Consider the following 23,472-nt stretch of genomic DNA (forward strand, 5'->3'; position numbering starts at 1 on the left):
ATACACGTAATCCTGAAACAGACTGTATTCTTACACGTGAACATCCAGTAACTGCTGCGGTGGCGTATTCATGCAGTGCCAACACGCAGCTGTCTACGTAGCATTCAATCTCCTTAAACTTGCAATACCAAGTTAGCAGTATTTAGAAATGTGCTACAAATCAAAATGCGCAGTAACTTAGTAAACCAAACAAAAGTAATTTAGACAGTACTGTGTGTTAAATCAGACAATGCATTAAAAAAATAAAAGGGGAAATCATAAAGCAAGACTTTACCAAACTCCAACGCTGACAGCTCACAGATGGCTAAGAGAAGGGCAATGTCAAAATCCTCCAAGTGACTTTGAAAGTACTTTGTGACAACTCATTTCATTTGTCAAGAAAAAAAATTCAAAGCCAACTTCTTTCCAGTCAGCTCAGCTAGTTCAGTTTAGACTAAAATATCCCAGACTTTGCCATTTTGTTATTTCCTAGATATTCCTTTTATTCTTTTCTTAGTTTCCTCTCTTAGTCTGTTATTTCATGAAATGGTATTTGCTCTTATACCATGACAGCTCGATTTCTATTAGAGGTTTTGGTGACTTTCTTGAAACACTGACAGTAACACCGAGAACACCTATGCTCATCGAATTCCTAAAAGAACTACTGCATTTGTGACTCTTCCACAGTATTGTATATAGCCATGCCAATTAAAAGTTTCAGGATAGTTTACGTCAATAGGGTTTATCTAGAAGCCAGGCTTTCTCAGACCTGTAGTTCCCAAGTCTCACTCTAAAGGACTTTTTAAAAAAATAGCCTCACATTTACCTCTTTCACTCCTCTGATGGGAACTAATTCAAGAAACGGGTAATGTACAGTCGTTATTCTGCAAGTTCATATTAAATCATTAAGAATCACTAAATAAGTACCACCTGGCCCTGAAAATTTATTAATGTAGAGGACTGTTTATTTCCTGTTCAGTATTTTTACCATATATAAACAGAGGTATGACAATTCCTTTGTTTATGTTTTACCTTCGGATAGGGAAATTCAGATTATCTAGTTTTAACACATAAACAAGACACCACAGGACGCCAAGTTACAAAGCACCAGTTGCTTCACAGGAATTGTTCCTAGATGTTTAACAGAGTTACATGTTGCAAGGCATTTGGAACAGACTGACACTTTGCAAACAAAAATATCTTTTATCTATCAAATTACCTCACATTTACAGCAAAGACGTGCCCCTAAATAGCCAGTACAGAGCACACAGTAAATTGTCAGCCTGTCAGAACTCGACTGCATATAAAACCCGATGTTTTCCTTGTTCTTTCTGTCCTTCTAGAAACTGAGACTCCTAGAGCAAAAGCTCTCTAAAACTGTACCCGTAAGAACAGAGGCCAAAAAAATTAAAAGGCTGCATCTTTCTTAGCATTTACTCTACTAATGGCCTGCATTACATCAGTCAGACCAGATTTCACTGAAGAAGTCTGTAATGACTCATCTTAGTCTTAACAATGTTAACACCACATCTTTAATTTAAATGCTTCCTAGCCTCGGTATTGAAATAAGTTCCTTCCCCTCTCAAATGCTTCATTTTGTTTTCTTGGTACTGTAGGTGTAGTTCCACACACGTCACAGAAAACACCACCTGAATTAGATGACGACTGCTACTCTGAAACAGTAACCAAGAATAAATATCATGCTACCCTGCTCTGTTCGAAACGCGGGCTGGTGCTGCCGGCAGCGGTACCACCAACTGCTTCTCCCCTTCTCCTGGTCACACAGTCCTGCCGCTTCTCCCGCACCGAGCTTTACAGCTCTGCACCCACGTGGTGCATCACCCTGGCCCGGGAGCCAGCCGCAAAAAGGCTGCTCAAGTCTTCTCCTCGGATCACCGTGCTGAACCAACACGGTTGCTGTATCAGCCGCAAGGAAGATGGCGGTTAACACGCGACCGAGGGGATAGGAAGGAAGACTGCTCTTCTGGTAGCAGCCCACAGTTCGATCAGACAAAGAGCAGTGCAAAAACAAGATATACTTCATCCTTACATCTTCCTTACACAGCATCAACTGCAACATTCTCCAACTTACATGGAATTTGTGGAATAATCCTCTGAGAGCTCAGACTTGTCTTGGAAAACTCAGATCCTCTCAAGGAGGGTTAGAAAGAAAGAAAACATGTTCTGGGGCTTGCGAACGATATTACTTTCTATTTAGTTCTCACCTACTCATTCAATCCTCTTTAAAAACTAGTTTGTAATTCTTTTTCAGGAGACAACTGACAGAAATCTTACTACCAGGTCTTTTCTCCTTTGCACAAAACTGACAGGATGCTCTAGTTGTCACTTCACACGACCCATCATTTCACAATGATTTAATGAGAGCTTATTAAGCATCCCTGCTGATGGGCAAGGAGCAGTAACGTTCATCTGGTAGAGCTGTGTCAGCTCCACAAAGATCAGACAAGGGTGTTCTTAGTGCAGTCCACAACAGGGACTGTATTGTAGTCTACAGGCAGACTGAAACACACGTGAACCACGTTACCCATGCTTACTGGCAGCAGATCTACCTGCATGAAGAACAACCGTTTTTCTACACCAGGTGAGCTGAGCGGCCACCAGCAAGGACAGGTAACCCTCCTCCCTCAGGGGAGCGCTGATTTCCAAACCCCGTGCCACCCAGCGCTTCTCAAACCCGCCGTGGCCCACCCCGCCTCACCGGGTCTGTTGGCCTCGCCGAGCGTCGAGGGCGGCAGCAGCGGGTCCCCGTACGGCGACATGCCGAGCACCCGCTGGAAGCGGTGGGGAGGGCGGCTGGTCACCTCCAGGCCGGCCGCCAGCTTCTCCTTGTTGGCGCTGGTCAGGCGCTTCAGGTGGATGAGGAGGTCGGGGCGATCGCGGCGAAAATGGGGGCTGTGGAAGTGGTGCAGGGGCCTGGTGGAGCTGCCGCCATTGTCATCACCACCTCCGGGGCCTGGCCCAGGCCCGGGCCCCGCCACGCTGCCCACCGGCCTCGCCATCACCTTGCGGAAGCCATAGAGGTTGAGCTGTCGAACGAAGCTGGTGAAGTTCTTGGTCTTGAAGAGGCCGGTGGCTCCCGCCGCCCCATCGCCGTCCGGCCCCGCGGCGTGGCCTGGCCCCACGCCCAGCAGCTCGCGCTCGAAGAGCAGCTGGTCGATGAGCAGCCCCTCGCCGTGGCTGTCCCAGCGGATGGATGGGAAGCACGGGCTGTTCACCAGCCGCCACAGCTTGGCCGGGAAGTTCTTGGGGTTGAGCGGGGCGGGCAACCGCGGCTCCTCCATGGCGGCGGCGCCGGGGGCGGGACGGACGCGGCGGCCGCTCGCGCTCCAACGGCCGCCGCGCGAGGGCGGCCCCACCCCCCTCCAGCGCCGCCGGGCCCGGTCCGCGCGCCGCCGGCCACGTGCCCCGCTCACGACGCGCGGCCCGCCCGCCCCGCCGTCCCCTCAGCCCCGCCGTCCCCTCCGCACCGCCTCAGCCCCGCCGTCCCCCCGGCTCCGCCGTCCCCTCGGCCCCGCCGTCCCCTCAGCCCCGCCGTCCCCTCCGGACCGCCCCAGCCCCGCCGTCCCCTCGGCCCCGCCGTCCCCCCGGCCCCGCCGTCCCCTCGGCCCCGCCGTCCCCCCGGCCCCGCCGTCCCCTCGGCCCCGCCGTCCCCTCAGCCCCGCCGTCCCCTCCGCACCGCCCCAGCCCCGCCGTCCCCTCGGCCCCGCCGTCCCCCCGGCCCCGCCGTCCCCTCGGCCCCGCCGTCCCCTCCGCACCGCCTCAGCCCCGCCGTCCCCCCGGCTCCGCCGTCCGCTCGGCCCCGCCGTCCCCTCAGCCCCGCCGTCCCCCCCGGGCCCCCCCAGCCCCGCCGTCCCCTCGGCCCCGCCGGCCCCCCGGCCCCGCCGTCCCCTGGGCCCCGCCGTCCCCCGGCCCCGCCGTCCCCTCGGCCCCGCCGTCCCCTCAGCCCCGCCGTCCCCTCCGCACCGCCCCAGCCCCGCCGTCCCCTCGGCCCCGCCGTCCCCCCGGCCCCGCCGTCCCCTCGGCCCCGCCGTCCCCTCCGCACCGCCCCAGCCCCGCCGTCCCCTCAGCCCCGCCGTCCCCTCGGCCCCGCCGTCCCCTCCGCACCGCCCCAGCCCCGCCGTCCCCTCGGCCCCGCCGTCCCCTCCGCACCGCCCCAGCCCCGCCGTCCCCTCGGCCCCGCCGTCCCCTCCGCACCGCCCCAGCCCCGCCGTCCCCTCGGCTCCGCCGTCCCCTCGGCCCCGCCGTCCCCTCCGCACCGCCCCAGCCCCGCCGTCCCCTCAGCCCCGCCGTCCCCTCGGCCCCGCCGTCCCCTCCGCACCGCCCCAGCCCCGCCGTCCCCTCGGCCCCGCCGTCCCCTCCGCACCGCCTCAGCCCCGCCGTCCCCCCGGCCCCGCCGTCCCCTCAGCCCCGCCGTCCCCTCGGCCCCGCCGTCCCCTCCGCACCGCCCCAGCCCCGCCATCCCCTCAGGCCCGCCGTCTCCCGCAGTCCCCCACAGTCCCTGAGGCCCCGAGGCCCTCTCTCAGTCCCTACAGCCCCCCCACAGCACCGCCATCCCCTCAGTGCCGCTGTCCCTTCAGCCCCCTCATCCCCTCAGCCTCCCCCTTCCTTCAGCCCGACACCTCCTCTCAGTCCCTACAGCTGCCCCTCAGCCCCGCCATCCCCTCAGCCTCGCCATTCCTTCAGCACCGCTCCTTTCAGTCCCTCTTAGCCCCACCGTCCCCTCAGTCCCGCCATCCTCTCCACCAGTCCCCTCAGCCCTGCCATCCTCCTCAGCTACCCTAGTCCCTTGGGCCCCACCATTCCCTCTCCTTTACCAGTCTCCTCAGCCCCGACGCCTCCTCTCAGTCCCCACAGCCTCCTTCAGCCCCGCCGTCCCCTCAGCCCCCACTGTCCCTTCAGCCCCACTGTCCCCTCAGCCTCCCCACTCCCTCAGCGCCGCCATCTCCTCTCAGCTCCACCATCCCCTCAACGCCGCCATTGCCTCAGCGCCACCGTCCCTTCAGGCCTGCCGGTCCCCTCAGCCCCGCTGTCCCCTCAGCAGCCCCCGCTTCCCCTCAGCCCCGCCGTCCGTTCAGCGGCTGCCCGGTCCCTTCAGCCCCGCTGTCCCCCTCAGCCCCGCTGCCACCGGCAGCTCACATCAGTCCCGTGAGGGAGCGGGTGGCTGAGACCCGGGGGTGAAGAACGCGGTAGAATGGGGAAGGTGCGTCCTCATGGGGCCCCCAGCCTCGCACAACTGCGGATGGAGGAGGGCTGCGGCCAGGGGTGTTCCCGGGGGTCAAATGATGGGAAACAAAGAGCGGGACTGAAGGGCCGGGTGTCGCAAAAGGAATTAAATTAAATCCCAGAGGAATAATCGTGAGAAGAGGGTGGTGAATGAGGTGATGGTTTCTGCTGATCATCCTAACTTCTTCAGGACAAGAGCAGGGTGAAGGACTGCAGATCTGCCTCGCGGTACTTACGGACTGGGGAAAACACTGGGCATCGGGGAAACGCAGTGCTGACAAATACACAATACCTAATCCTAACTTTATGTACACAGTGATGATCTTTGAACTGATGATTACCACTCAGGGAAGAAACGATGAGCAGACGTTTGAAAGTGCCAGCTTAAAGTTCACTGGCAGTTCACAAAAGGGAAAAGAAAACGAGGTTAGAAGGGAGCGGAAGAGGAATACAGAACAAATCAGGAATTCTGAGTGTCCCATTTGCCCTAAAAATCCTCAAACGCGCAGTACTGATCTGCCCCGCTCCAGAACAGATTGGGTAGAGTCAAAATGGGGTAGAGAAAATCAGCCTTAAGGACATGAACTAGTGTCAACGGAAAGAAATACTGAAAAAGAAATCTTCAGAGGGGGTTTTATTCTCTAAAGCGGTAGGTAGGTAGATTGTAGGTAGTATAAAAGAGGTGAGCATGGCTAATGGAGGACGTCAAATATAAGAAATCAAATCAGGTACTTCATCACAGGGAAACTGGGGAACTAACTGCCATGGGATGTTTTGGGTAGCAAAATGTTACTTGGCTGGAGGAAAAAAACCATTAGCTATCTTCACAAAGAATACAGCTCTTAAAGGTGGCACCTTTGCCACTGCTAGTCCTCGAAGCGTGCGCGGGTGGAAGCTCAGAGCTCCTACCCGAGACGTACCAGCACGTGTCTGCCCTCTTAAACTCTTCTCAGGGTTCGCTGTTAGCTGTGACTGGAGGCAGACTACAGAGACTTTTGTTTTCCTAGCCTAGATAACCATTCTTACTGTTTTAGAACAAGAATCTGCTATGAACCAAAAGGGGAAGAAGAGCAAGGAGCTGGGAAAGGCAGAGCGTGGTGATCTCTCTCTGCTCGCACCCTATCCCTGCGTCACCAGCAGCGACAGCAGAAAACGACGTTCCGCTATCTCGGCTGCCCTCAGAGCAAGAAAGCAGTGAGAAGATTGAGCACTTGCGTATTTCATGGCCTTAAATACATTATCTTAGAGGTGTCATAAGATTCCTTAGCAAGAAGGTACAAAACCGAACCCCTTCTTTAACTGAAATCATCCCTGTTGCTTTGGTTCACAGCGCAGCCCCAAACCACCATGGCAAGCGAAAGCGCAGCAGGTTTCGGAAAGGGGACAAAATCGAGTGCGCTGATGGGAAGCTGTTCCTATTTGTACACTGAAAGCAAAATCGCTCTGCTCTTCCGCGTAGCTGAGGTGAGGGAAAAGACGTTGGCCTGACTAGCTGAAATATTTTGGGTGGGGTTGCTAACAGAGTTCCCTGCTTCAAATTAAAGCAGACAGGTAAAACAGGACACCGCAAAATGATGATAAGGAGACATCAGAAGATACTATTTTTGCCTCTTTTTCAGCAGACAGGCTGATTATTTCTCTCAGTCTCTGCCTCTCTTTGGCAGGTTTAGCACATTCATCGTTATTCTGAGTCAGTAACAACAGCAGGAAGGAGCAGAAATTTTGTCAGCGTTGTCATCAAAGCTAAAATCCCGCACCACAGAAGGATGCCGCTTTACCCAAGGAATTAATGGCCCGCAGTTCTAGCGAACTCATGCCGCCGTCTTCCCAAGAGGCTTTGCACTTTTATTTCCTCAGCAATAATTTATTCGCTTAGGAATTACGGAATGGTTGCTCAGTGTAAACAGCCAAAACTGAAGTAAAGCCTGCTGAACGCAAACCTGAAAAATCAAGATAAAAGTCCGCTTCACAAAAACATTTTCTCCATATTCCTGAGATTGTCTTTTGCGTTACTTCAATGAAATAAGTGAAGGCTTCTCCTCTCTCCCTGTGCAGCAGGAGCACAAGAAGACTACGACTACCTGGCGGTGGGATAGGCGCATTGTTTATTGTATCATCCATACAGAGCCAGCAATGAGATGAGATGCAGAGACCGAGTCCCTAAAAATAAACTGAAGCCCAGAAACATAGGTCCCTTCTAAGCGTTTCCTTCAGTACTTTGAAGCTGAGCCCGTAGCTGCAAAACAGATGAATTTTTAAAGACAGGACGATGTTTTTCATCAGCACCCAGAGCGCTGCGTGCTCCCGGCGAAGCCACGGCTCAGCGCCTCGGTACTCACGCCAGGTGACGCGGGACGCGGTCGTTCAGCAGCCGCGGCAGGAGGTGCGGCGTGAAGGAAACGGCTTCGTAGCTCTCTGGCAGCGAGCGCGCTTGACTCCCCGAGGCAGCCTGATGGCGAGAAGAAAGGCAGCGATCCCTTTAGCTCTCCGCGTAGATCGGCCTCCGAGCTGCTCGTGCCTTAGACTTAAGGCAGGGGCTCCCCAGAACAACTTATTCTGGGAACATTGGAAGTTTCCTCTCACTTGAACGGCTCAATCATAACAAAATGCTTTTTAGCAAGAAATGGTGTAGCGCTCAGCCAAAAGCCGTTGGACGGCACAGGATTTACAGGTAATGCTGTCAGCAGTGCCCAGCCTCTTCAGCCAGCCTGACTGCTGCTCCCTCCCTACCTCTCTCTTCACGCACGCTTTTATCTCTCCTCCAGCCTTCGCTCCCCACCTGCCTTGTCACCCTTCCAGCCCCACACTGCCCTACAGCATTCACTCTTTCTGCCCCCAACGACGCTGCTCTGGCCCCGCGGAGGCCCGAGGAGCACAATCCACCCGGCAGCACCGGTTCTCTCCTCCCCGGGGCCCGAGTTCCCTTCGCGCCCAGCTGTGGGTCGGCAGCACTACTGCTGCCTCCCCAACTCCATCACTAACTGGGAACCGCCGCTCTATGCGGGAATTCCGGCTTTGTGGACTCTGTTGAACCCGTTCCTCTTCAGGTGCTCACCTGTTACAAGCCTGGGATGCTTCAATACCCCTGAAGTAACTGTTTTAGCAAATAGTTTACTTACGGTGCATTCAAAAAGCAGATGCTCTGCACAGCGCATATCCTGAATCTGTTAAGCCACACGTTAGCCTTTATTTCTGACACAGCGGTGCCAAATGCTTGCCTTTGGCGAGTGCCTTTGCAGCCATTAAAAAAAAAAAAAAAATGCCTTTCTGCAAATAAATGAGATCTGCATTTATTTCTGACCATGAGGGAAGATACATTGTTCTTTGCCGCTATATCAAATTTTCTAGCTTGTTTTTGAACAAGATGCTGCTTCATTAGAAGGTGACAGGGAGCACTTTACAGTCACAAGAGAGCAGCGGCAGTTGCGCTGATGAATATTTTGTCCCGGGACGTACAAAGCTTGTAACTACCCCCTGGGCAAGGCTTACCCTCAGGCGGCTGCCATCTGGCCTGAGCACTCCACTCGGCGCGGGCCGCTCCGCGCAGCGCCCGGCCTTTCGACGCCGAGGTTGAACACAGGGACTCGGAACCGACCGGGCGTTGGGTACGGAAAAATTCATACAAACACCTCGGGAAAAACTACGCTCACGTGGGAGAGCATCACACGACTGGCCTTAACTCTGAGAGACTGAAGTCAGGTCCTGCTTTGGGCAACTGTTTTTTTTTAATTATTGTTTTAAACATACTGGAGACTGCGTGCAGCATCTTTTATCTAAGGACAATTTGGCATATTAGTTTTAACTGAGGAGATGCAGAGACAGCCAAGGTACCACAAATAAATGGCAGCACCCGAAGTTCACTTTCACTAACGTTTTGGGAGAGAAGCGTGCTACTGTTTCGCTCTCACACCCAAAACTGAACGGAGGGAAAGGCACCAAACGCGCCCTCAGAAATCCCGCAGCCTTCTTGCCCGCGTCTCGACTTTAAAGGGCCTCCTGCGCAGCGCTCACAGGGCGGCCGCGCCTCACCTTCCTCCCTGCTTTCATAACCAAGGCCTAACGCGTCTGTCTCTTCGCGTCCCCTGCAGTTTTAGCGTTATCTATCGATGGCTTCGCAGCTGAATAACACCATCGCGAGCTTGATTTGGCTTCTTGCTACACCTAAATCTATGTTTATTTTGTTCAGTGGCCGATGAGATATTATAGCACATCATAAGCAGTTCCGGTTGTTGATTTGCTAAAGAGTCCACGGCAGTTAGCACGCTGATAGGGGAAGGCTTTGATCTCACTCTTTGTGTGAGGTTTAGCCACATTTCAGTGCACATATAGATTACGTCAGGGTGAACGTGGTGGCAAGTTATGGCTTTATATTCTTGAAGTGATAATGCTTTGTTCCCTGCTCAGTAATCATGAGCGTTAAGTGCCCTTCGCTGGCGTGGCCGGCCTGGCACTACAAGTCATCAGCGTCTCCAGCAAAACGCCTGTATTGAGCTGCGAGTGCACAGGGGGAATTCTGCTGAAGGAGACGCTGCTGGTGACGAGAAGCCAACGGGCCCTGCGACAGCCCCAGCAGCCAGCCCTCCACTGCCGAGCAAGAGGGCACGGGAACTGTTGAGACCAGAGCCTGGAAGTTAATCAGTAGACCGTCCTTCGTTGGAAAAACATCACTCATGATTAATATTCAGCAACGTTCCCTCCAAACACGACCTTCTTTTGCATGACTGTTCCAGGAGCAATGATTAATTTTTAAAGGCGACAAGCTGTCTTCCTCCTAACATTTCTAATACAACAAAGCGTTTAGGTAGTACTTGTCTGACATGAATGCTGAGCTGTGGGAGTAGTTAACCAGGCATCTGCTCCATTTTAAGATCCCTGGATGCTTTGAATTAAGAACAGGCTTTCTGGAAGGTTCTCCCCAGCTCCACCACAAACGATAACTCACCTGCACCACCCTGGGCACGTCGGGCTGACTGAGCACAACAGTCCCCATCCTGCAGAGAGGAGCGCATCCACACAGCCCAGCAGGCAGAAGGGGTATGAAGATGTCTGTGAAGAGCTGGTGAATCCTGCCTCACCGCTCCTCCTTGGAAAAGAAAAATCCCTCCTTACGGGAGAGGCTGGAAGGGGCCGGTACCCCAGGCAGCTGCAGGTTGGTTTGGAAGAGAGCAGAGGGGCTCCGAGTAGAAGACCACAGCGCAGCGTGCTTTCTGTCCTACCCTTGATTCTTATCTGGGAGAAGGGACGTTAAACTCCTAACATACCTTAAATCAAGGCAAAAAGCAGCAAGTAGCAGCCTGGGAAACGCTGCGCAAGAAGAGTTCACCACAAACTAAAGAACGGATCCACACACAGCAGCACTAATATAGAGATTTTATTTCGACTGTATTGAGTTGTACAGCACATTTTGTTTGTCACAATGCTATCGAACTGATTTTAGAGTTTTTGGCCAGCACATTGTGACGCTGAAACTCACAAGAGCTAAAAGCAGTTTGGACTAACGGCCTGAACGGAAGGGCCAGCAGTACCTAGTTTCTGGCTTCCTTATTGCTTGCAGTCATTCCAACATGTGCAAAACGGGAGCAAATCCAGTTTCTTCTGCCAGCCCAAGGGTCACTCTTCCATGTCTGGCAATGACTGCAAGGTACAAGGCAGGGGAGGATCTGAAGCAAGGTGCCTTCTCTTCCCAAAGCCATATTGGTTGTTCCCAGTACGGAAAAGAAGCAGAGTCCAAGTAAGTACAGGGTCTTCAGATGATGCTAGCTTTGTTTGCACTATTGGGATTGACAAAACCAGAGGCTGACGGATCAAAGTGCAGGAAAGGGTCATGATTCCACTCCCTCCGACGGAGATGACAAACCATTAGCCAAAAACGTGGGAGAACACGACAGCGTAAAGTACTTTGCCTTGGTAGTAGACCGAATGTCCTCACAGGTCCTCCCCCCCACATACAAAGTCTCGGCTCACGAGGTGCGGAGGATATCGGACATTTTCATTGAGCTGGAAAGAAAACCTGCATTTCCGCAAAGAAACGCCCCACTTTCAAACTCTTCCTCCTCATTAACATCTGCAGGTTTCTCAGAAAGGAGGCAGGATGGATACGCCCCGAGGGACCTAGGGATTAAAAGCCCACCTCAAGCCCATTTTCTCTCTAAACCTTTCTTTCTTTCTAAACCCAGTTCCTTTTCCTTCAAATGAGTTGGGATTCCTGCTCTCTACTTTAAAGAAGTAGAGAGGCAATTACAAGTTGGCAACTCTGAACTCTGACCGCTGTACAGGAGACAAAAAAGAAGTCAAATTCAAGAGGCATTTCAGGTAGCGCTGGGGCAAGTCAGAGAGATCGTTTCCACCACGGAGCAGATGCCACATGTCACGTTTATCACCGTAGCTTGGCTGTACATCCTAAAGTGAAAAGCACAGACCGTAGTGTCGACGGCAGCCAGTGTCCTTCCCCACCCCCGTTTTGGTATCGATGCTTCATTCTCCCTTCTTCGGGTTACATTAAGTGCACAGAAATATATAGCAGCATTTGGACCGAAACCCTCACATACACCAGACAGCACATTCCAGGAGGTAAAACAACACATTATGGCCTATACCCTCAAGGTATCAAGTTTTCAGGATAAAGAGCAGTAGGGAGTGGAGAGCTGAGGGCAGAAAAGGGGAGGAGGAGCAACACAGGACCACGAGTTCTGTTTCCATGCCAGGAGAGGATCAGGGTGCCATTCCCGTGTTAGCACCAGGTTGTGACACGACCGCAGACAAAGCAGACGGGCAGAGCAGAAGTGAAAAAGCCGATCTCCCACCTCCCCGCAGTCTTGGGGGGCAGGGGCAAAGTCAAGAGCGCTCACCAATCCCAGCGGAGCGTGAAAACGGGCAAAATCTGCTCGGCCCGTTTTCAGCCAGAATGAATTTCTCTTCAACGCACAAGAGAACACTCCATTAGTGACGGCTAACGAGTCTCGTTCACCAAGCTGATCGCAAATCACACTCATGGAAAGAGAATCTACAGAACTGCTCCAGGCTGAGGCCCTTCCAAAGCACACGGTACCACCTGGAGCCTGCCCTCTTCCTCCTTGTACAGCAGCCTGCCTTTGCGGGGGGGGTTGGTTCTAAACATGCCTTTCTATTGCTTTGGGGGTACTTTGCACAGGCAATATCTGTGAAAACATTGCTTTCTGGCCCACAAAAGAAAGAGGTTGCAATCCCCTCTTTAGCCCTAGGTCGTCAGACTACAATGTACGGGCCCACCGGTAGCAGAGCGGGGACACACACCACACTCCCTCATGTGAGCTCCTCTGCTCCAGACTGATAGTAAGACTGCTGAAGACAGTGCATTCAAGCTCGGTGTTCAAGTGTTGCACCAACGGCCTTCACGATTACAGTGGAGGCAGAGTCACCCTTCAAACCCACGAGAGGAAAGGCTGGGCTTAGACAGGTTCCTCGGCTGGCATTCAGCTGGAAGCTGTGGCGATGGGTTTCTTCAGATGTTGGCTCATGAGCTCCCTGGCACGAGACACTTGGATGTGGTCATAACAGGAGTTACAAACGAGGACAGGGTCGTACAGCTGCTGGTCAGGGATGGGCAACTTCAGGTGGCAGCAACCAGCACAAAACACGTTCCCACAGTTCCTGTCAAGGAGCAAGAAAACCAGTGAAAAGAGAGCTGGGAACACCACAGCACAACTTCAGCAAGCGCAAAGCATCCGGTTCGGGGGCGAAGTACCAGCCTTGCTTATGACTTGTCAACGTGTTTCTTAAAGTATATGCTGTGGTCTCCAGGGCAAGCTGACTGGCTAGCCCTAAAAAGGGACTAACGGGAATTACTATCCAGGAGAAGGATCAAAGGCCTTGGAAAAATAGACAAGAGCAATGCAGAATGGAAATCTGCAGGGAATTTATGAGGCCTGGCAAAAAAAAGGAAAGACCTAAAGCTTTCTCCTGGGAGCCAGAGGGAACGAACATCGCAGACCAGCCTTTCGTGAGGTTCACGAGAAACAGTCTGAGAAGAAGAGTGCAACTACAGCGATCGTATCGTTTACCTGCAGTGATGCCTCCGTTTGGCCAGCCAGAATTCACAATCGCAGTTAAAACAATGCGAGGCCATGTGGTCTGGAACCCACCGCGTGACCTAGGGCAGACACCAGTCCTCATCAGCTTCCAGTTTGTAACGCCCCACAGACCAGGTCTCAGGACCCCAGCGCAGGCTTTGGGCCACAACGGGCCAGCCCAGAGCGAGCCCATCCCGCAAGTCCCCTTCTATCGGCTGCTGCAGCAGCAGAGGAGGTGTTAAAGGACAAGGGTGGCTGCTCTCTGCTGCTGTAACCAAAGTTAGCTGCTAGGAAAGAAACGTTCTCTCTCCTGCTGCCGTAACAGGACGCATACCTCAGTCTCCTTCTTATCAACAGGCTCCCAGCTCGCTTCTGACAAACAGTCTTCGCTATGATCGGAACAGAAATCCTCAGTGTCGCTGCCGTCCGATTCCTTCAGACATGTCTGCAAAAAGAGACAAAGTCACAAATCCCCTCAGCTGCCTCAGTCGCCGAGACAAGGGCATTCCCTGCTCCGGGCACGCTCCGTGCTTGTGAGGGGCACGTGGGTGGCTCCACAACTCCCCGTACAAGGAGGTGAAGCATTCATGACCATGTAGGAGCCATTGCTTGGCCCTCAAGAAGCAGGGATGCCTCTGTGTGGCACGAGGACACAGCACGTGGACAGGCGGGGAACAAGGCTGAGGAAACAGCAACAATCTTAACCATCCGCTCCAAAAGCAAGAGAGTGAGAACTGTGGGTTGGGGAGGGCAGTGTGACGGAGGGTGCAGGGCCCACCGCTGGCCAGGAGCCGCACTGCCGGAGTTGGGGTGTTAGAGGCAGTTACTTACAAAGTCATCCTCGTAGTCCATCGGAGGCTCGGCCGGAGGGGCGCAGAAGTGGCGGATGTCCAGGCGCAGCTGCAGCTCTCGTACCTGCCTGCGCAGCTGCTCCACCTCCTGCTTGTAGCTGGCCTCGATCTGCCGCAGCCTGTGCTGAATCACGTCCGTGGGGAAGGGGAGCCCGTCATCATCCAGGTAGAGAGGAGGCACAGGAGAAGGACATTTTGGTGGCACGTGCTTGGGACCAGACGCTTGTTTCAGGTGGCAGGGTAGCCACGAGCGGCCAGGCTTCCCTGCAGGGCCCGCAAAATGCGTGCCGACGTGGCCAGAGCAGCCTGAGGGTTTCGCACCTTCTCTGGCAGACCACTGGCCACTGAGGCACAGGCCTGGTGCCCGCAGAGCTTTGCTGCTCAACCTCTTGCTACAGCAGCCGTAGGAGGGGAGGTGCCTGGGTGCGGGCTCCCCATTGGGGAGCGATGTCACCATTCCTTGAAAACTGTCCCAGTTGGACCCCAGGAAGGAGAACTCGCTGCTTTGGCTCTGGGAAATGGGCTTGCGCCATTGCTCTAGCGGGACTCTCCCCAGCCGGCCAGGCTCCTCGCAGGGCACACTCCTTCCAGCATCGCCTTTGCCGTTATCTTCATCCAGGCAGGGGGTGCCCGGGGCAGGGCCTGGGATGTCCTGACACGGGGCGCTTGGTCCCAGGGACTCCTGGCTGGGAATGTCTTGGCAGGTGGTGTTTCTCTTGGGGCAGCCTCCTCCGTTGGCCACCATGCCAGTAGCCTTCAAAGGTTCCTGTGGATCGGTTTCTAGCTGCTTGCCAGAACCGGTGGAAACCCTGTCAACATTTTCCTGTCCGGAAGGATCTGGAGCTGGACACGTGCCATCCAGTTCCTCCGTGTATGTTCCATTTCCCTTTTCTGCCTCCAGAGCGACACTGCTTCCTGGCACAGAAGCCCAGCTGCTCAGTTGCTTGCTCTGCCCTTCGTGCTCAGCACGGCTGCTACAAGCGCTGTTGGCTTGCAGGGGAGCGTCTTCCTCTTGCTCGTCCGCCTGCCGCGTCTCTCCTGCGGCCACCGCGCTGCTTTCACCCAAGTGCAGCTCGGCTCCCTCAGCAGCGGCATGCCGGGCTTCCAGGCCCACCCGGACTTCCTGACAGTGGTTATTCAGGTTCGGATCGCTAGACGTGCGGGTCAGTGGGCTGCTGGAGTCGCAGGCGGAGAGCAGGTCATCCATAGATCTTGTCTTTGGTAATCTAGAACCCAAAAGCAAAGCAAATCTCACAAAAAACCCTCCTGAAACTTCCCTCATTTCAGTCAAAACTGAGATGAGGGATGGGAAATGTTCCTAATTACGGCTCATGGGGTGGGTGGGGAGGGGCGGTGCAGCAGCGTGAGCTGAAAGACACAACACCGCAGCCTGGCCTCCGCAGTCTGCCTCGCTAGGTGCGGCAGGGAGCTGTGCACGTTCGTCTCCGAGTGGCTGGGACAATGCTACAGAGCTCTCACTCTCCACAGGAAAGGCGAGAACAACAGGTAAACCAGAGGAACTACAACGAGCAAGGAGGGAAAGAAGGCCTGTGGGCAGGAGGCAACCTGGGACTGGGGCACTGAGGCTCTCACCTGTCCAAACATCTGCCGCTGAACTCCTGGCTCTGAGATCCAGGGGGCAGGTAAATGTCCATATCATCCTGTCCCAGGGGATGTGGCGAGGAAGCCGGGAGATACACCGCTGTCCAGACGTGCAGCGCTCGCACGTGGCACACTGGATGCAGCACCTGCGACAACCGCTTATGGTCAGAGACGAACGCAAAAGGAAACCCCTCCAGTCTCTCCCCGCGCAGTCCCTGGTGCTTGGCAGGCGGCGAGCCTGGAAAGCTGGGCCAGGAGCTCTACTGACCTGCTCGGACCCTGGCATATAAAGAAGATTGTGGAAGTTCTTATTGCCAGCCCGCAGGAGGGACCAGACGGAGCAGGTACGCTTGTAGATGTTGTGCATCTCTCGCTCGCAGGGGCTGTTCCCAAGGAAGGTCCCATAGAGGCAGGAATACGTGTGCTGCACCAGCTTCACCTACAGCATCAGAAGGGGAACAATTGTCAGGGCCGTTGGGAAATGGCGTCTCCCGTCTACAGGGGAAACGCCTCCCACTCCGCCAGGATGGCACATGCACCCCCTACCCAGCCGGTGACCCTGCTGCTGTCCTCTGCCGCACAGGGCAGGACAGGGAACAGCGACAGGAATCACTCAGATTAAAGTGATTTAATTGGCAAGTCCTAAAGATTTAGGATGAGAGAAAACGGCCTCAAGCTGCGCCAGGGGAGGTTTAGGTTGGATATTAGGAAAAACTTCTTCACCGAAAGGGCTGTCAGGCCCTGGCACAGGCTGCCCAGGGCAGGGGTTGAGTCTCCATCCCTGGGGGTATTTAAAAGCCGGGCAGACGTGGTGCTCGAGGACATGGTTTAGAGGTGGGCTTGGCAGTGACAGGTTAACGGTTGGACTCAATGATCTCAAGGGTCTTTTCCAACCTTAACGATTCTATGATTCTATGAAAGTGAAAGCAACCGTCAACTGATACCATACCCATCCCTCTATAACCCTAACCTGTATTATCTCGTAAGACAAAGATTAACAGCTATCGTTTCCCTAACTTATTATTTTTAAATGTTCCAGACTCATATTGCTTCAAGATAAGCAAATCAGGCTTTTAATCAAAACAGTGCTGCTGATGGCAGCTGAATTCACTGGGCTAGAAAGGGACCTGGAGAAGAAGCGGCTCAAAGACACCAGAGAATATAAATCCTTCATTGCTGTGCAATCTGCTAGGTACCCCGAGCCTGCAGCACCCGCTGCGAGGAGGAGGAGGAGGAAATTGCGAGCAGCTGAACAGGGGCCGGCAGAAGCAGCACACGTACAGAACCAGGTCAAAATACCACAACTGAAGGGCAGGGCTGGACCCACGCAGTGCAGGTGTGTCAGGAATGCCAGCGGAGAGCCCAAGCGCTACTCCAGACACTTTCCCATTCTTCAATAATTCAATTTTTGTTTTCTTTCAACTACAACACTGTAAAATATCATGGCTTTCCCTCGGCCTCTGCTCACATCTGGCAAGGGATAAAGAGATGTTTGCATGCATATTTCTTACCAAAAAAGCTTCGTTAAATTCAAAGAGGCAAGGAAATTGCTTCAGAAGCTGATGAACAGCATCCAGCCACTGGAGAAAAACTGGGCACTGCTCGTTCTGATCTTCCACCTTCTCCTGATGACCGCAGCGATCACCAAACTTGTGACCAAAATCCAGCCAATCCGATTCAACAAGCACCTGGAAGCCCTGCGAATAAAAGAAAAAAAAAAAAAACTTAACTACAGACACTTTGATGTGGGCCTGTAGCAGGATGAGGCAAGCCCCGTCTGCCAGCAGCGCCAGGCAAACTCAGGACTTTGGAAGGGCTGGAAAGGAGCTGCCCCGGTGCTCGGTTTGGGAGCAAAGCTGCCTGACCGTCAGAGGCTTCCTAAGACAAACTAACAGCTGTTATTTCCATATAATAAACAAGAATATGCACAATTAAGAGGAGGGAAGCAGGTGAATATTGAACACAAGAGGTTATTTACCACAGTACTTCACCAATGGGCAGAGGAGCGAGGGACAGCTCACCGAAAACAGGCAGGAAGAGAACATGGAAAAACCCAGCACCCACAACAGCAGCTCTGAAATGCCACTAAGCTCATTGCCAAATGCAATCCTGCTCCTTTCTCCGGAGCCTCTGAGATAAAAGCTGCCTTTTAAGAGACACGAAATAGCAGCACAGCACAACTCATACCTCCATGGTCCTGTAGTAAGGGTCCAGAAGAATCTTTGCCAGTGCTACAATCTGCGGAGTCCTGTCCCAGCCGTCTGAGCAATGAACCAGCACTGGACGCCCTTCTCTGTCAACCGCACTGGAGACCAGCACTGCTGCCTTCAGCATGACAGAAAGGTGCTGCAGCCACTTGGTACTCTCTAGGGCTGAAAGCCAGCTAGAAGGTGTGCAAAAAGCAAGAAAATTGCTGCTTAGCTCTCCAGTGAGGGGACACACACACACACATAAAAAAAAAAAAAGATATATTTTAAACTAAGTCTTTTTGGAGTCCTCAGTGAAAAATCAGTCTTTTCTAAAACATGTTCAAGAGGAGCCAGCCAGCCTGGGAATAAGTGCAAAGAATCCAACCCCTGATATCAATTTTTCCCAGATACAGCTACCTTTTAGAAACCCTCAGAGGACACATACAGCCAAGTGACACTGAGGCAGTGCTGCAATCCCTCCTGGATTACCAGGGATCAAAATAAGCAGCATTCAAGCACTGTGAGCGCTTTCCTATCCCTCCGTTTTCTGAGGTAGAAACCTGGGATAGGAAAAAGGAAAAGGGAGGGAAAACCCCCAGGACACTGACAGATAGGGCGTCAGACTCAGCCGGAGAACAGTCACGTACTTGCTGGGGTCTGGCACCTGACTGCAGACAGCACGCAGATACTGGAAACTGTTCCGGATGGAGTGGATGTTGGCCATTCCCATGAACACGACTTCACAGTTTGGGTAATACTCTGAACAGAACAGAGACAGAAACATTCTGAGAGAGCTGCTGCCACTGCAGCAACTGCCTCCACACGCCTAGTTTAGCTGTCCCGCACAGCACCGTTTCTGGGCTCCAGATAGGCAGTTTTTCTACAGAAGCCTTGCGGGCCAGCAGCGATTTATCTGGAATAACGGACTTTGCACGAGCGAGAAGGGGAACATGCTTCCACAGATTGAGTACCAATATGCCGACCCGAGCCCCAGCTGCGCTCTAGGACGCACTCAACAAAGCAAGTCCAAGAGGAAGATGTTCTGGGATGGGCTTAGCCCCCCCGTACCTTCACATTCGCAGCCGCCTCCCTTCGCTCTGTTGGCCACAGCCGCCGTGTAGGACCTGGCATCAAGAATCAGCAGCTTCTGAGGAGTTCCTGCGTTCTCCACGCCTGAACACGCGGTCAGGGACGAGTCTGCAGAGACAGCACGGACTGAGTTCCCGGCACCTCGCTCCCTCCTGCGACAGGCCCCCAGTGCCGCCCAATGCTGGCCGCGAACAAGCCCAGAGACCTCTCCCACACGCTGCAGTCAAGGCGCGAGAGGGCCCAGATGATCCATCTGGATATCGGGCTTAAACCTTGCATTGCAACAGCCCTGTTGGCAGCCACATTTAGGTGTAGGAAGCACTGAATAATTCACACGTTTAGGAGAGAGCGGAGGGAAGTAAGCTGTCTCACCGAAGTCGGTATCGCAGGCCTCGCTGCCGTCGCTGCTCCCGTTGTGCGGCACGCCACCGGATGCCTTTACTCCAGGGTTCAAGGCACAGGCTTTGGCAATAGATGTCACAAGATACTCGTCGTCAGCATTTCGCCAGCCCCACCAGCTGATTTCAGGCTGGCTGCAGCGTGCGATCACCGCCCCGTTGCGCACATGTCTGCAAAGGAAGCGAGAGCCCTCGTGAAGCCTCCCTGGAGAGGCGAGGAGCAACCCCAGCAAACTTCGCCTACATACGGTCAGCACCCGCGCAACCCTCCTCGCTGCTTTATCCACTGCGTTTGCTCTTGCGTTCAAGCAGTGAAACGGGACAGGGCGTTTCAGATATCCATTCTTCATAACAAAAGCAGCAACACAGAGGCTGTCACGAGCACAGGAGCGGTGACTGGAGCTGGAACAGCGGGCAAGCCGAGATTGCAGAGGAGTGGGTCGCTGCGGCGCCTGCAGGAGCGGCTGTCGCCAACAGCCGGTGCCAGCGGACGGCGGCAGCTCCGGGGTCAGCTGCAGCTCATGGGGCCTCGCCACGAGGGTCGACGCTGTGCCCTGGGACTCCACTACTGCTGACACGACTGAGGAGCCTCTGCAGCAGGGGGGAAGCTGCCAGCTGCTCTAGCCATTACTCTGTTAAGCTATTTTTATATTTTTATTTACAATAATATATAAATATACATTGTTATCTATAAGTATATAATATTGTATATAGATACGTCAATATTTATATATTAAACCAGAGAGGAAAACTAAACAATTATGGTTGTACTTTGGGAAAGTAATAGTTATTTATTTTAATACCGTTCTGTTCTCCCATTCTCTTTTTTTTTTTTTCCCCTTAAAGTACGTACCGGTTGTTAAACCATTTCATTTATCACTTGTAAGTTCAAAAGATTCGCTCACACAGCATCAGACTGGTGAGTTCCTGGGTGGAGGCCAGAGCCGGTGTTTATTAACAACCCCTAAAACGTGAGCCCTACCCTGGCTGTTGCTTATTGACGCCTGGCAGAAGGAAGAAGCGTTCATTTTTCACATGAACACACCAGTCAAGTCATTCATAAATGGCCTGGAAAGGGAACGGACGATTAGGTGACAAAGTTGCTGGTGATATAGAATTATCCAGGAGAGTCTATGGCTGTCTGGAAAACGTTGCAAAGGGTCTCGTGATACTGGGTGATAAAAATAGAGTATGAAATTTAGTATTAATAAATGAAAAGTATGTACAGATGATCAAAACGTAACCCCAGCTATGACATGAAGCAGTTCAGTACAAATCAGCAGCCAAATCTCAAACACTTTGAAGTCACTGTGGAGCTCTCAAAAAGCCTCAGCTCAATGCTCAAGAGAAGCAAAAAGGTTAAGAATGTGATAGCAGCAATTTGGAAAAGATGAAGACAGAAAATATTATGGCACCTTACGTGTCTTCAAAATGACACAAATTTCTCACTAATCTCGAACAGGATAATGTAGTACTCACACCTCCGGAGAAGGGTGGCGAGGACAATCAGAGGTACAGCAGAGCTTCGCTATAGGGACAACTTAAGTAGGAAACAACGCCCCACCATGAGAGAAGGACAAGTACGGATGAGAGGCATAAAAGGTGATGAAAGATACAAAAAAGTGAGTTTGGAAGATTGGTCTTATTTTTCCCCAATAGAAAAACAAACAAGCGCTGGAACGGTCATGCCATACGTTTAAGAAAAACGAGAAGTATTTTTTGGACAACAAACAGAACAGACAGCGGACTCACTGCCACAGCGCAATGTAGGGTAAGTTGGTTCCAAAAGGCATTGAAGGGATGGAAGGTAGGTCCACCAAGCCACCGTGAAACACAGCCACACATTCTCCTGAATATCTGTTGTAGGAAATCTAGGACACCGGCCGCTCCAAAGATGTGCCAGGAAAGAACACCTGCATAGCTGTCCCATTTGTTACACTTCCCTGAGACGCTGCCCCTGGTGCCTGGCCCTTCTTGGACACAGGGTAAGAAACTGGACAGCCCTGCACCTCCGTTCTTCACACCACCAGTGCCTGCGCCTCCCCACCCCGCCACCCCGCATGCAGCACCTCTCTGAAGATCAGCTGGAGTAAGACCAAAGATGCAGATAAAGCACCTGACAAACCACATCCACGTAGTATTTTTTTGTTTGTAGGTCAACGCCTCTGAAAAAGTTGCGGTGGTGGCAAAGGAGGGGACATAACGCTCTAGATCCCAAAGCGCACGAGCACAAGCCTCCACCCACCACCCAAAGGCTGCTCAGCTGCCAGTGAGGTGGTAGAAGCACCCTTGAAGGCATCTCTCTCTCATGCCGGCCCCCTATGAGGGGCTCTGCTGCTCCACAGAGGATGACAGTGCCTGTTCATGATATTTGCTGTAAGGCAGCAAAATGCGTCGAGGCTTTGACCTCCTCCTAACAGCGGTGCACAGTATCTCACCAGCAGCTACTGCAGTTTGCAGGAATGTTTTTCCTTCTCAAAGACAAGGTCCCCTTATTCTCCTGAGGCAACTTATCAAATCAACACCAAAGATGTACTACCGTTAATGACATCTCATAGATAATACTGATGAAGACTTTAAACCGGAGACTTCCGCGTGTTCAGCTAAGCCACAATACTGCGAGGTCCTTTTTCTTTCAGTGCCCTCCTCTGCTGCTGGTTTGTTTTGCGAGGTGGCTTACAGAGCAGTCACTCCCAGGAGCTCTATTCCTGTCTTCAGGATCACTCAAGGATGGTTAACACAGACAGCAGCAAAGGCTTTGTTTATACTAGTAAATGAAACAGAGCCAAGGTGTGGACTTAAGCGCCGGCCTGTGATCATCCAAGCTTGTTTGTTAGCACACCCACAGTTTTTGGCCTGTGCCAATCAGCACTTTCCCAGCCAGCGCCTGAGCACGTTTTGAGCCGGCTGCTTGGATGTGATGGCACTGCTTTGGGGTGCAGAGGGTAGAAAGAGAGTAGAGCTACGTAGGCCGCTTGAAGTCAGTGGTAGCCTGCTTAATGTAATACTAAAAACATTGCCAAAGAGTCATATTAAATTCAGAAAACTTCTTGGTAGCACAAACCTCTCAGCACGGTAACAAACGCTGGGCAGAGGATGGCCTTGAGGGAGCCAATTTCAAGAGACACAATGATGTGCCAATAAACACAAGGAAATACGGTCAGCATCGATGAGCATGAACTCATCAGCAAGCAGAAAGCGCAGCAGGTGCCAGCGGACGAACGAAAACCACAACTGAGGTTGCAGTGCGCTTCCCAGGTCAGGGGAGCAGCCGTAGCTTGACGCTGCATTCCCTCGCTGATCTCCCTAGCACGAGCCCATGAAGCATTTCAGGTCTTTTCTTACTGGGATTTTTGTGGAGGTTTTCTTCAAAGAAAAAAAGCTCTTTTCTTGAAACTGGAATGGCAGAAGGTGCCATAATGTTTTAACTTAGGTGGACAGAATTATTTCTTAGGGATGTTCAGTTCGGTCTTAATGACTTGAAACCCTTTCAGAATCCAAAGCTGGAGTCTGAGGTGCCTTTGTAGTTTATCAGTTGAGCTTTTACTCCCAGATTCATTCGGAGCACAAGGCTAGAGCACATCCGATGTTGTTAGTACATGTCATTTAACCCATAGCAATCATCCAGAAAGCATCAGCTAATATCTCCCAAGTCCCCTCTCTGGTATTTTCTGGCCATAAGAGTGCTCATCCACAATGCCAAGTCAAGTAGCTTAGCTTAACACATAAGAAAGAGCTGAGAGAGGGTTTACAGAGCTGTCACCTCAAGGTTCCCAACCGAGATGCACGTATGCAAGTGCTTTCATTTCCCGAGTCTCTGGGTTAAGCTCCTGGCTCGCTCTGGTGTGATCTGAAAGCCTGAGACCGAGCGCTCAGCCGTGGGGCTGCAGCGGCGTCCGCTGTTTGCCTGCTGCTTCGCTGCAGCACGAACGCGGGCAAAGGTGATGCTGAGCATCTGTGAGGAGCTCTCCTGCTACCATAGTCCCAAGGTCTTCTGAAGGTGGCTGTGCAGACAGAGAGTAATAACGAGGAGCGGCTGCCATGCAATGCCTGCCTGCCTCTGTAGTGAGCT

The 23,472-nt window shown here is 53.0% G+C and overlaps 2 protein-coding genes across 7 annotated transcripts in view; both read right to left on the bottom strand.

The window, feature by feature from the left end:
- Positions 1-3,281, bottom strand: part of HSF5 (heat shock transcription factor 5) — a 29,075-nt gene extending 25,794 nt beyond the window's left edge. The window contains exons 1-2 of one of the 2 annotated variants that reach the window (XM_087751904.1): positions 2,992-3,281; positions 2,704-2,892 (exon numbers count right to left, since the gene is read on the bottom strand). In XM_087751904.1, coding sequence (XP_087608030.1) covers positions 2,704-2,892; positions 2,992-3,281 — 479 coding nt within the window. Of the gene's footprint in view, positions 1-2,698 lie in introns of both variants that reach the window. The other variant, XM_087751903.1, reaches the window with a different exon arrangement.
- A 7,296-nt stretch (positions 3,282-10,577) lies between these two features.
- MTMR4 (myotubularin related protein 4) overlaps positions 10,578-23,472 on the bottom strand; it is a 58,586-nt gene continuing 45,691 nt past the window's right edge. For all 5 annotated transcript variants that reach the window (XM_087751752.1, XM_009464804.2, XM_087751751.1 and 2 more), the window contains 11 exons: positions 19,375-19,571; positions 18,982-19,110; positions 18,561-18,672; positions 17,912-18,107; positions 17,236-17,421; positions 15,993-16,163; positions 15,716-15,870; positions 14,103-15,348; positions 13,606-13,716; positions 13,263-13,351; positions 10,578-12,852 (listed from right to left, as the gene is read on the bottom strand). In XM_087751752.1, coding sequence (XP_087607878.1) covers positions 12,675-12,852; positions 13,263-13,351; positions 13,606-13,716; positions 14,103-15,348; positions 15,716-15,870; positions 15,993-16,163; positions 17,236-17,421; positions 17,912-18,107; positions 18,561-18,672; positions 18,982-19,110; positions 19,375-19,571 — 2,770 coding nt within the window. In that variant the 3' untranslated portion in view covers positions 10,578-12,674. The remainder of the gene's footprint in view (positions 12,853-13,262; positions 13,352-13,605; positions 13,717-14,102; positions 15,349-15,715; positions 15,871-15,992; positions 16,164-17,235; positions 17,422-17,911; positions 18,108-18,560; positions 18,673-18,981; positions 19,111-19,374; positions 19,572-23,472) is intronic.

This window comes from Nipponia nippon, unplaced genomic scaffold (assembly GCF_047370975.1).
Source record: "Nipponia nippon isolate SJK-2023a ecotype South Korea unplaced genomic scaffold, ASM4737097v1 scaffold_15, whole genome shotgun sequence".
Classification (NCBI taxonomy): Eukaryota; Metazoa; Chordata; class Aves; order Pelecaniformes; family Threskiornithidae; genus Nipponia; species Nipponia nippon.